Source organism: Pan paniscus, chromosome 5 (assembly GCF_029289425.2).
Source record: "Pan paniscus chromosome 5, NHGRI_mPanPan1-v2.0_pri, whole genome shotgun sequence".
Lineage (NCBI taxonomy): Eukaryota > Metazoa > Chordata > Mammalia > Primates > Hominidae > Pan > Pan paniscus.
Window position 1 is genome coordinate 107,583,571 of NC_073254.2, and position 13,386 is coordinate 107,596,956.

Genomic DNA, 13,386 nt, shown 5'->3' on the forward strand with positions numbered 1-13,386 from the left:
AGAGTTAACGCTAAGATACATACATGATTTTTTTTCTTACATTGTATGCCTCAATCAGTTATTTCCCCAAAGAGAAACAGGAAATGGGATGCCAGTGAATAGTTTTGTGAAGGTCAGGAGTTTCCTACAGTTGAATATTTACTCTAACTTTTAGCAAACAGACTATGGTTCTCTTAGGAATGGAAGGCGGCTGGGATGTACAGTGCTTGTGAACAGTATCATATCCCCACCCTCCAGGTCCCCTCCTTCCCCAATTAAAACCCTACTGTTTCTTTCTATAATATGGTTTCTAGACAGACTTCCTGATCCCTGCCTTCTGCCCCTACACTTTTCCTTATATTTTTCTCCTAGATGCATTCATCTGTCATTATTTCTCAATATATCCTAAAACCCCACTGTCTCCCAATGTTGTCTAAGTAATACGAGGCACAGTTTGGTAATTACCCCTTTGTTCTGAATACCGGAGACTTGTTATACAGTCATGCATTGCTTAACAAAGAATATAAGTTCAGGGTTCTGAGAGATGCATCATTAGGTGATTTCACTGTTGTGCAAACATCATGGAGTATACTTACACAAATCTAGATGGTATAGACTACTTACTACACATCTAGGCTGTACAGTATAGCCTATTGTTCCTAGGCTACAAACTTCTGCAGCATGTTACTGTGCTGAATACTGTAGCGAGTTGTAACACAGTGGTAAGTTTAGTGTACCTAAACATAGAAAAGGCACAAATATAGTTTTATCTTACAGGACCGCTGTTTTATATGTGGTTCATCATGGACTGAAATGTCATTATGTGGTACATGACTGTTAATTTCTGGGGGGCAGGCAAAGTATCTATTTTACAATTGATCATAAACCACTACATGTAACTGTGTCACCCAAATAGTTTGTCTCAAATGTATCTTGTATCCCTCTCACCCCACTGTTCCCTCAATCTATCTGCACTGTCATGCACTCCTCCAATACTGGTTAAGTGGGTTCCAAGTGTCAGGACTGGAATAGACTCTCATTGACACTAGAACTCAAACTCTGGCTTATTCTAAACCAGAATGCAGGTTGAGTTTGTATTTATTAAGCTCTTCTTGTTAGCTTTGGGTCATTGCTCAGCCCCTTATTTCCAGTTCTTACCCATTATTAGCTTCTCCTTTGGGTATTATGCTTTCCAAAGTCAAAAAAAATATGCCTTCTGGGTCTTTAATGAAAATTTTAGGTAGAACAGGACCAGAGTTCTGTGGCTGTACCTTTAGAATTCTCTCTAGCTTGATCTTTTTCTTGCTTACTGAACATATCATCTCTCATAGTTTTTATGGGTCAGGAATTTGAGGGTGCCTTAGCTAGCTGGTTCTGGCTTGAGGTTGCAGTCAAGATACTGGCTAGGGCTGCAGTCAACTGAAGACTTGACTACGGCTGGAGGATCTGTTTCTAACGTGGCTTATCTATATGCCTGGCAAGTTGGTATTGGTTGATGGCCTAGCTTGATTTTGTTCAATTAACTACCATTTTTCTGTATGAGCATTCACACACTTACGGATTGTACCTTTATCCTCACTACAGTTCTGTGTTGTCTATAAAAATATTATGTGGCTGGTCACAGATCACCAGGTGAGGAGTTCGAGACCAGCCTGGCTAACATGGTGAAACCCCGTCTGTACTAAAAATACAAAAACTTAGCTGGGCGTGGTGGCAGGCGCCTGTAATCCTAGCTACTCAGGAGGCTGAGGCAGGAGAATCGCTTGAACCTGGGAGGCAGAGGTTGCAGTGAGCCGAGATCGCGCCACTGCACACCAGCTCGAGTGATAGTGCAAGACTCTGTTTCAATAATAATAATAACAATAACAATAATATGCAAGTCTGTCACATTTTTTGCCAAACATTCTCTCTATGGAATTCCCCTCATCACTTAACATTAGGAGTCCTTTCAGTAAGGAAATCTGGTTATGTTTCACACTTGGTGAAGTCACACTATTTTCCACTGATGACCATTAAACTTTTTAAGTACAAGTCATCTCTAAATCTGTTCTAACATTTTGCTGGTAATCAATGTAACAATAACAGCTGCAATCATTTATATTGCACTAAATACTAGCATTATCTAAATGCTTTATATACACTAACTCACCTACTTTTCTTGATAGTCTTTTAAATTTATTTAGCTAGGTAGTCTAGGCGGGGAAAATTGCTTGAGCCCAGGAGTTCAAGACCAGCCTGGGTAATATAGTAAGACCATGTCTCTACAAAAAAATTTAAAACTTAGCTAGATGTGGTGATGCATGCCTGTAGTCCCAGCTACTTGGGAAGCTGAGGTGGGAGGATCACTTGAGCCGAGGAGGTTGAGGCTGCAGTGAACCATGATTATACCACAAGATCCTGTCTCAAAAAAAAAAAAAAAAAAAGCTTTCTTTAATGCCTTACAGTATTTTTTGCAAGCCTCCACTTATTCTGAGTTTTCGATTTCTTGATACTATTCTTAAATTCCTGGTTAGATTCCTCTTGGTGATCTGTACTTCGGTTTTGTTCTTGTAAAATCAGAATTCAGTGAAGATGCCCTTATTTAGATATGTTGATTTCCTTATGTATTCTTTTTTTTACTTTTCACCAGAACCTCCTTCTTCAGTAACTCTTAATCTCTCTTGAATGGTCTTCTCACGAGCCATGGAATTCTAACTTGAAGTTTTACATTTTTGAATTTTGATTTATTCAGGACTGGAGCACATGTCTCTTAACTGTGCTGTGTTTGGCTCATGCTCAGATCACATGGTTGCTTTCTGCCAAAGTTTCCATCACATCTACTTCATCACCCAGCAGTTTCTTGTCAGAATCAAGTCCAGATAAGCCGTTTCCATCACTATTTTTCCTAACTGTAGAGACATTCAACTGGCAGGAAAGTAAGTCAAGAATTTATCAGGCACTCTATTTTTAGCAGTTGGAGCTTCCCAGCAGATGTTGGGATAGGTGGTATCTCACACTATGATTTTATTCTATCTATGCCAGTCTTGAAATTTGTATTAGGAAAGTATACTTGTTAATAATGTATAGTCTATAGCAGTGGTTCTCAAACTTTAGCGTACATCAGAATCAACTGGAAGGTTGGTTGAAACAGATTGCTAGGCCCATTCCCATAGTTTATGATTCAGTAGGTCTGGGGTAGAGCCTGACAGTTTTTATTTCTAACAAACCCCCAGTGGTGCCACTGCTGCTGATCCAGGGTCCATACTTCAAGAACCACTGGTCTACAGTGTCTTCTGTTTCTCCTTTTATCTTCATGCAAACAATTTAGACCAAGCTTGCTCTCTCAGGTACCATAAAGTGGCACTTTTCTTATATCAGGCTTATTTATTTTGAACAAGGTATATACTTCCTTGTCATATTACAGTCATGAATCTCAACCCTCTAATTTCAGTGATACTATTGAGATAGTATTTATCTTTCAGGAAAGACTAATGAAAGCTCCTGACAGTTTAGAAAAGAAAGAGAAAATAAAGTGAAACAGAGGGTTAGGACCCATATACTTGGATCTGTGAGCACTGGTCTCACACTATTTTGGTTATATATACTTGTCAATTTTGCCTATACATAACAGAGCTGTGTATTATAATCTTCTTTATTCATTTAGTATGTATCTTAGTCCATTTTCTGCTGCTATAACAGAATACGCAGAGTGGGTAACTCATAAAAAACAGAAGTTTATTTGGCCCATGGTTCTGGAGGCTGGGAAGTCCAGAACACGGTGCTGGCATCTGGTGAGGCTCATTCTATGGCAGAAGGCAGAAGCGATCCCATGTGACAGAGGGAAGTGGGCTGAACTCATCCTTTTTATCAGAAACCTGCTCCCTCAATAACTAACTCATTCCCTCAGTAATGACATCAATCCCTTCTTGAGGACAGAGCCTTCATGACCTAATCATCTCTTAAATGCCCACCTCTTAATACTGTTACAACGGCAATTAAATCTCAACATGTGTTTTGAAGTGGACATTCAAACCACAGCAGTGTGTATAGACAATGTATTATGTGGTACACAGAAGGTATACTAAAAATTCAATAAACTGGGGAGTCTTAAGAGGCAGCACTGTATCCTGTAGGTGATGAGGAATAAATAAGTTAAATTGTTATCATTTTCAGGATTGATGCTATAAGCTCTTAAATTAGAGTGATAATAGAAATTAAAATTAAGTAGTATGCTGACTTGGCCTGTTCAAAAGTTCATGCTAGAGTGCTTATTGGTATTAGGAAACAGTGGGCACATATTATATTAAGCATATACTATGGCTGTGATTTGAGGGACACATTTTTCACTTAAGCCAAGTGCCCTGGTTAATTTCTGGAATGGTCTTTTTGTTTAGTTGTCTTATTCTGTAGAATAGCTGTGTCTGATGTGGAATATACTTTTAGTAAGACTGTAACACAGGTTTTTGTATTTATTTGTTTGGACTCTTGGATGAACTCTGTTTATTAGTTACTAAAAATAACTTTAACAATTAATATTGCAGGTGGAACAAAATCCATTATTAGGGTTTGGCGCTATAGCTATTGCTGTATTGTGCTCAGGATTTGCAGGTAAATCATGAAAGCACTGTTTTATTCTTTTGTCATATTTTTCGAAAACATCAAACTTTAGACACCAGTCTAGTTTATCTTGCTTTCTCAGTTTTATTCCCATTAAACTTGATCTTCTTGCTTATATTTAGTTTTATGTCAGCTGTTTTTCCAGTAAATGTATAGCATTGTTCAACTAAGTTCAGACTCAGTCCCTATTCATACTTGCAGTTAACTACTTCTGTTATCCTTGACCATCTCAGTCCGGCCAAAAACCCAAAAGTAAATGAAAAAAGACTTCTGAAAATGGAGGAAATTAGTCTTCAGAAAGCCCTTTCCTTTTTTCTGGAACTGCCACTATCAAGTCAGATCCTGCTGCTTTAGGTTGTTAATGTTACCAGCTAAGTATCTTTTTTTCCCCTATAACCTCAAGTTCTTTCTCTGCTTTAACAGGTTAGGAGCTATGGAGTAGGATCATGAGGTGGGTCGAGAGTACCTTAGAAAACATAATACATAAAGCTAATAACCAAACAGGGAGGAAAGACAACACAAAATCACTAACATCAACAATCCACGGAAGTCTGGCGTTGTATGTGTAGGGACAAGCACTCCTCCAATGCATCAAGATAAGAAAGTATGAATATTAAGTGTAACATAAAAAAAGTTTTAGAAATAGTTCCAGCAGAGATTTAGTTTTTAATATATTCTGCTTAAAGCTTTTAGTAGAATATATTAGTTATAGCTATACATCTTTATTATTTATTTGTACCTATTTCAAGTCAGGACTATTTTTGACTAGGAAAGCAGGCTGAATACAGAAGTAAAATACTGCTTGTAAATAAGATGTTTTATACGAGGGGAAAATGTAAATTCAGGAATATACTTACTGATAGCATTGTGTTCTAGAAACCAACAAATTGGGAACAAAAATTGAGTTACCTAAAAAATATACTATTTGATTTTTTGCAATATTTTGAACAGTTAAATGATTATGTCCAACATTTTATTAGTTCACTCCCTTAATACACAATTGAGGAAATGGAGGGTGGTTTAATATCTCTCTGTGTTTAGGGTAACTGAGCACTGGATAAATGCTTCTCCCAGAAGGTAAAATCAGAGGTGAAAATAAGAATAGCTATTTTATGTTCCCATTCCAACACAGACTCATCAAAAATAATCTTGTTTTTCGTTAGACTTTTTAGTTGATAAGTACTTCACTGGCAGTTCCTAAGTCTCTAACGATATTTATAACTAAAATCTTTAATGGCTTTGTAAAATATGCATTCATTTTAAGCATAAATCCAGAGATAGGGGACTTTTGTTGGGGAGGGGTATCATGTACTCCTTTGAAGTATCTGAAAAAATCTATGGACCTTCAACTCCAGAAAAATGCACATATACACAAAATTTATTATCCAGTTGGGGAGTTCATGATCCTTCTGACCTTGTGTATGAACTTGGCTTGTGGAACCCTGCTTTAAAGGAAAATGGCTTTACACAGCAAATTCTACTTCAATTTTGGTTGTTACTCTGAAAAGATTCCTAGTGGTGATTATAGATTATATTGCAGAATTAGGAGTATTCATTAGTAGGCAGATATTACAGGGATGTGATTAAGATAATTCACTCTTAATGTAGTTTTTCAGCTGACCAAAGCAAATGATATACTGGCATTAAGTAGTACAGAGAGCTTTTGTGGTCTTACTGCTCTAATAAAGGCAGAAACTGTCTTAATTTAACAGCCTTCTGTTAAATGTAGCTTATAAACTTCCCAATTAGTTATTATTCTATATACTCTGTAAAAACATAAATTTATAATGTACAGTATGTCATGTGTCACACAACCTACATAATAAATGCACATTTAAGTAAAGTATGTTTTGTTCCCCAAATCATATACTTTATATATCTCTAGGGTATTGTTCTAAATGAAAGACATTTTAAGTTAATTTATAGTAATCTTTAATATTTGCATGTCTAATTTTCTTTCAGGAGTATATTTTGAAAAAGTTTTAAAGAGTTCAGATACTTCTCTTTGGGTGAGAAACATTCAAATGTATCTATCAGGGATTATTGTGACATTAGCTGGCGTCTACTTGTCAGATGGAGCTGAAATTAAAGAAAAAGGATTTTTCTATGGTTACACATATTATGTCTGGTTTGTCATCTGTAAGTATCCAGGAATTAAAGGTTCTTAGTAGATCCTTTATTTTTTTTTTTTAAGTTAGATGTCCATTTTAAGCTGTTATAACATTTTGAAATTAATCCTTTGATACTGTAAATACCAGTTTGAATATAATTTTCATTTTGTTGACTTAGTTTTGATTGTGAAGGCAAAATTGCTTTGGGATAGCAATGCCCCAAAATATCTAACATATTAGCAAAAAATGTGTAAAATTTAATAGACCACATAGCCCTCTGGGCATTGTTTTGGAAAAACAGTGTTATATAGGAACTACCACTCAATTTTAGTACAAACTCTCAGATGGCTCCTTCTAAGGAAAACAGTATTTTCCTTTTCCTAGGTAAATTAGTATGGCATCTCTGGGGATGAAAATTGCCTCACCATTATGTAATGTTTCATTTATTTGAGTGATAAGATTTTATTTCTCTCTGTATACAAGTTCTTGCAAGTGTTGGTGGCCTCTACACTTCTGTTGTGGTTAAGTACACAGACAACATCATGAAAGGCTTTTCTGCAGCAGCGGCCATTGTCCTTTCCACCATTGCTTCAGTAATGCTGTTTGGATTACAGATAAGTATGTCTTAGTTTGTGTTGAGTTTTTAACATGGAAGAGCCTCCCATTTCCTTGATTCATTTAATCCCTTATTTAAAAGTGGCAGTTGGTCATACTGTTTACAGAAATTCCTAGCTTTGTTACTACAGTTTATTCCACCAGTACAGCTGTTCATAGTTGTGTGGGATGTGGCTAAGCAGTACTTTGGTTGTTTAAGTGGTCTTAGAGGTTAAGACGAGGGGTGCTAGTTCTATGTGAAAGTGAGGGGACTTTTTTTGCAGTCAAGGCCTCCCTGTATTTTTAGGTATTGTATATAGGACAACTTGAGTGTCTGAATGTGAGAAGGTACTCAAGGAAATACATATAAAGACTTTAGGAAATTATTTTCAGCAGTCAGTTTAAACTATATTGGCTCATTATTTAGAAGAATGTAGAAAACATCTTTTAGTCCTCCCTCAGCTTGTACTTTCCAACTGCTTTGGATTTGGGTGTGAGACGGTTTTGAAAACAATCAAAATCTAGATTTTGTCTTTTGTATGTTTGTTTCATTCAATATGTAATTAATACAAAACTCATTAATATAGCTGGCATTCCAGTACCACTGCTTTGTTAGTCCTAATATAATTTTCCCAACTCTCACACCCAGCATTAATTTGGCTTCTAAATTATTTAAGCAATGATATTGACTTAACATTTCAGGGTGCTTTTATAGTGTAATAATTTTCTTTACTGATCAATTATAATAATATAAACCAATGTATGAAGAATATCTGTTAAATAAATTAAGTAAAAGAGACCTGGCTTATATTTACATTTCATTTTAAAATTGACTCCTGTATATAAATGGAAATAGTGTTGTAGAAATTTTAGAAAACCATGTATAGTCTGTGGCAAATCTTGCCTGTACCATTTCTTAACTGTGCAGCCTTGGGGAAGTTATATTCCCTGGGTGACACTTTCTTCATCTGTAAAATGGGAATAATATCACCTATTGCCTAGTGGTGTTTTCAGGTGAAGTGCTTAGAGTAGTGCTTGACACTACTTACCAACCGCTTACCATTTCAGTATCAGGTACTTATAGGCTTTCCCTTAGATGTTTTTCTACGTGATTTGGGTGAACTTTTAGCTGTAATTCTGATCTATCTTTATGTTCAACAAAATCCTTATACCATTGCTCATAAGAAATATATAGGAACAGTAGAAAATGCTTTTGTTTAATGTTCTTACTGATGGTCAACTAGCATGTCTTAGCAATCTTTCAGTTAACTGTTTAGATACAAGTTTTTATCCTACCTTCTCCTTTTTTGAAGGCAAAGCTGGTCTTTTTTAGTTAGGAGTGAACTAAAATAAAGCTTGATGTCATATAAATATGTTTATTTGTCAAGTTAGGACAAGTTATGATTCGGTTTCTTGCATCCTGATTTTTAAGATTAAGATGAAAAAAGGTGCTGGGCATGGTGGCTCATGTCTGTAATCCCAGCACTTTGGGAGGCTGAGGCGGGTGATAACCTGAGGTTGGGGACCAGCCTGACCAACGTGGAGAAATCCTGTCTCTACTAAAAATACAAAATTGGCTGGGCACGGTGGCGCATGCTCCTCCCGGCTACTCGAGAGGCTGAGGAAGGAGAATTGCTTGGACCTGGGAGGCAGAGGTTGCGGTGAGCCGAGATTGCGCCATTGCACTCCAGCCTGGGCAACAAAAGCGAAACTCCGTCTCAAAAAAAAAAAAAAAAAAAAAATGAAAAAAGGGTTAAGACTAGTAGGAAATGTAGTTTTATTCAGTAAATTATCGCCTCATCTCCGATTAAGAAATTATCAGTGGTTTGAATGATTGGTCACCTGTCTTTTACTCTCAACTTTCACAGGTTCCTGGTTGTCACGGAAAAGCCAATCCTACCACATTTTCTTTTGTGCTTATATATATTTATACTTACATTTAAAAAAAATTATATATTTTATAGGGAAATTAGTTATGTTCTTTGTCAGAGTGGTCAGATAGTGTCAGTTAGGCATACTCATGTTCTAAAAAGTCTGTAATCAGTGATCAACAAAACACTGCCTTGATTTTACCCGCCCTGCCTCCCCCTCTCCTTTTTTTTTGGCTCTAATGGAAGACCTTTCTAAACCTTGCCATCATAAAAATATGATCTGATAGTGTAAACCCACAATTAAGAGTTTTCAAAATTTTAAACTGATCATTAGGCATTTTAAAGACACACATACAGATAAAGCTATTTTTTTTTTCTTTTCAGCACTCACCTTTGCCCTGGGTACTCTTCTTGTATGTGTTTCCATATATCTCTATGGATTACCCAGACAAGACACTACATCCATCCAACAAGGAGAAACAGCTTCAAAGGAGAGAGTTATTGGTGTGTGATTTTAGCCTCACGTGAGACTCCTTTTAAGACTAAACCATTTGCATTAAACTAGAGCCTTAAGTCAATCTCAGAAGGTAGCATAAACAAATAAAAATTAACTGTATGGCATGATCAGTGCGGTTATGTGGAAACAACAACAAACAAACGAAGCTATCTGAGTGAACTGCTAATACAGAAACTTAATGTAGACCTGTTTGGGGTCTAACTATTGTTTTAGAATGAAGGAATTTTATTATTGTGTGTATATATAATTTGTAAATAAAAAGTATGGAGATGATACGGTGTTAAAAAAAATAATGGTGAGGCTACAATACTCAAGTAACAAGGTTTGGGACAATGTCTAAGGGTTAAAGTGCCAAAGCCATTTCTGTACTAACTGTTCTCTTGTTCAGGTACCGGGGAGAAGGATGACCCCTCCTTATTCTCCAATTCATGTACAGTATTTTGTCCTAGCAGCATAAAGACCTAGCTCTTTTCTTACAAGAGGCAGAAACAAGACAGGCTAGTTCATAAACAAACTGAATGTGTAACTTCTCAAAATGAATCTATTTCATAACTCGGACAATAATTTCTGGGTGGTGACTGAGTACCCCTTTAGTGAGTACCCCTTTAGTGCTATATTTGTGCCATTCATTATCTGGTTCATATTTCTTTGCTGTTAGATGATACACATTTCTTCAAAAAAATTTCTAATGTCACTTTTGTACTTTTTTAAATAAAGTATGTTTAACTGTTGGGCTCTCAATAATTTGTGAAATTTCAGTGTTTTCTATAATGTTAATAGGGAAATTCAGCAATAAACTTTATTTGTAAGAATTCTGTTTAATCACTTTATATTATAGATATGACCATTAAGATAATGCACTTTTATTTTCTATATGTAGAAATGCACTTCTTTTATTTTCTATATGTGGAAGTCTATCGGTTAGGGTTCTCTGGCTGCAAATCAACTCAACTCTGGCAAGCCTTAAGCAAAAAAGAATTTTTAAGAAGGTCCACAATCAGGGCTACAGGCGTCTAGGTTCTAAGAATTAATGAACAGTCGTCTTTTCAGCTTTTGTAAAGATCTGGCTTTACCTATTACTGTTCCTGTATGGTTTCACTCACGATTCAAATACTCAGGAAGACACTACCGATCTTGGAAGGGGAAAGTTTCTTCAAACAAGTAGAGAGGGATATTGGATGTGTAAAACATGTCCCTACTTTATATTTTTATCCCATGGCTGGTTTATGCTAAGAAAAATGTGACACTACTTTAAGTCGAAAATTAGCTATCTGGGAGCTAATTCACTTAAATTGGAACTGCAAGGCTGAATCTTTTCTAGGACTAAGAAGGTAAGCCATAGTTGCTAATATGAAACAATTTTCACTCTAACTAGAGAAGCTTCAGTTGTGCTAACTTGGTAAATAGACCGTCACTGGTATTCAAAAGCCTACTATTAGCAACATTTAGAATAAATTATAGCAGACCTGAATGGAAATGCTGGCTGATGGGAATGGCCGTACTGATCAAACACATCACATCCTACTCTTGTTTCCTAAGCCATGCTCATGTTATCTAATGAAGCCACACAAAAATATGAAGATACATGAAGGAAACTATAAGAAACTCCATTTCAAATTATGGTTGAATTAATGGACTACATTTTACAAAAAGATCCTAATTCAACGTCTTTACAAGTAATTCCTTCCTATTAAAATGTATTTAGTTCCTGAATTCACACAATAAGAGTTACCTGTGTGTGTGTGTGTGTGTGTGTGTATATATATATATATATATATTTTTTTTTTTTTTTTGAGACAGAATCTCGCCCTGTCGCTCAGGCTGGAGTGCAGTGGTGCAATCTCGGCTCACTGCAAGTTCCGCCTCCTGGGTTCACGCCATTCTCCTGCCTTAGCCTCCCGAGTAACTGGGACTACAGGCGCCCGCCACCACACCTGGCTACTTTTTTTGTATTTTTAGTAGATACGGGGTTTCATCGTGTTAGCCAGGATGGTCTCGATCTACTGACCTCGTGATCTGCCCGCCGCAGCCTCCCAAAGTGCTGGGATTATAGGCATGAGCCACCACGCCCAGCCCTGTATATATTAACTCAAAGGGAAGCACGAGGTCTATTGTCTCTAGGAGTAGCTGTCAGCTATATTGACAGAACGATGCTTATTTTTGATCTCCCTATGTTTACTCCAAACTAGCCACAATTACAAGAAAATTGATAATATTTTCCCCTCACCAATTCTTTTATTTCATGAAAACATTAACTCATTTCAGTTATAAGAATAGTTTCCGGAAGAATGACATGGTAAGAAACTTCAAGCCAAAGTTTAAACTCAAATCCTTTAGCCCCATTAGACCACAATGCTTTGGGTTTAAAAAACTCAATGTCTATTTAAATACCTACTGACCATGAGAGAATTCAGATAACTCATTTATTTAAGGATAAAGACTGAATAACTTGACAAGTCACATTTAATATAGATTCTGACACAGAATAATAGTTTAACTTTGGCTGGGCGTGGTGGTTCATGCCTCTAATCCCAACACTTTGGGAGGCCAAGGCAGACAGATAACCTGAGGTCGGGAGTGCGAGACCAGCCTGACCAACATAGAGAAACCCTGTCTCTACTAAAAATACAAAATTAGCCTGGCGTGATGGCACGTGCCTGTAATCCCAGCTACTCAGGAGGCTGAGGCAGGAGAATTGCTTGAACCTGGGAGGTGGAGGTTGCAGTGAGCCAACATCACACCATTGCACTCCAGCCTGGGCAACAAGAGCGAAACTCCATCTCAAAAAAAAAAAAAAAAAAAATTTAAATTTATTCTGAACAGCAAGGCATCTCAGAATAGATAACTAGAATTCACTTGACATTTTAAAAGCCATTTTAATGGAAATTACATCCTACATACAGGTGTTATTCCAAGAAGTTTCATTCCATTGGCTAGGACAGAACGGACAGCTTTGAAAAGATGAAGTCTGGCCTACAAAATAAATCAAAGAATGATTTAAAATATTCAGTAACAGGAATGTATTCAATACATGAGAATGGTTTTAAAGGTTATTCTTTCTAGTTTAAAGCAGGAACAATATGTCAAAGTGCCGTAGAGTTACTACAGGCAAGAGAAGATAAATTCCTGGCATCCCTTACAGTAAAACCTGTACATAAAGTGTCATGGAGTGGGAGTGATAGTATTATACAGTATGGCTTCAGATAAGGGGAACTTATCACTATAATATTTCATGTAGGAAAATGTGCTTCATAGTCTAGTATGTTGGGAAGTATATACACATTTATTGTTACAGCCTAATTATTAGCTAAGGAAGTATACTGCTACAGTTGAACAACAGAATGCTATTTTAGAAAAATTTACAAGACTGACTTAGTAATATTAGTCTCAGGAGCTAGGGATTATACAGAAAACATTCAACATAACGTACCCCAGCCACTTCAGGAGGACTATCTTTTATTTGTAGTGTTTTGTGTGCCACAGCTGCAAGATGACTGAAACAGGAAGAGAGAAATCACGATAGTACCAGCAGTAATTTCCTGTTGTAAGATATGAGCTTGATATCTAATCTTACTCCTTCAACTTAATAAAGCCCAGAACCATTAAAGGATGTATTCAAAATTGTGAAGTTGAAACTGGAATTCAAAACTCAAGCTTTAGATCTTGGCCCTATTCTACTACTAAGAGGTGGGCAATTCTTAAGATTATGATTTCGCAG

General features: G+C 36.6%; 2 protein-coding genes across 5 annotated transcripts in view; one reads left to right on the forward strand and one right to left on the reverse strand.

The window, feature by feature from the left end:
• Window positions 1–10,480, forward strand: part of SLC35A1 (solute carrier family 35 member A1) — a 39,881-nt gene extending 29,401 nt beyond the window's left edge. Inside the window, exons 5-8 of one of the 2 annotated variants that reach the window (XR_612549.4) lie at window positions 4,500–4,566; window positions 6,538–6,584; window positions 7,170–7,304; window positions 9,536–9,549. Coding sequence is in view for 1 of the 2 variants with exons in the window: in XM_003822856.5 (XP_003822904.1) it covers window positions 4,500–4,566; window positions 6,538–6,714; window positions 7,170–7,304; window positions 9,536–9,663 (507 nt within the window). In the remaining variant the exon portion in view is untranslated. Of the gene's footprint in view, window positions 1–4,499; window positions 4,567–6,537; window positions 6,715–7,169; window positions 7,305–9,535 lie in introns of both variants that reach the window. The other variant, XM_003822856.5, reaches the window with a different exon arrangement.
• Window positions 10,481–12,077: 1,597 nt separating this feature from the next.
• The window catches only part of RARS2 (arginyl-tRNA synthetase 2, mitochondrial), a 75,825-nt gene continuing 74,516 nt past the window's right edge, over window positions 12,078–13,386 (reverse strand). For 2 of the 3 annotated variants that reach the window (XM_057302562.2, XM_008976472.5), the window contains 3 exons: window positions 13,099–13,162; window positions 12,570–12,641; window positions 12,078–12,448 (listed from right to left, as the gene is read on the reverse strand). In XM_057302562.2, coding sequence (XP_057158545.2) covers window positions 12,404–12,448; window positions 12,570–12,641; window positions 13,099–13,162 — 181 coding nt within the window. In that variant the 3' untranslated portion in view covers window positions 12,078–12,403. Of the gene's footprint in view, window positions 12,449–12,569; window positions 12,642–13,098; window positions 13,163–13,386 lie in introns of those variants that run through there. The other variant, XR_008955682.2, reaches the window with a different exon arrangement.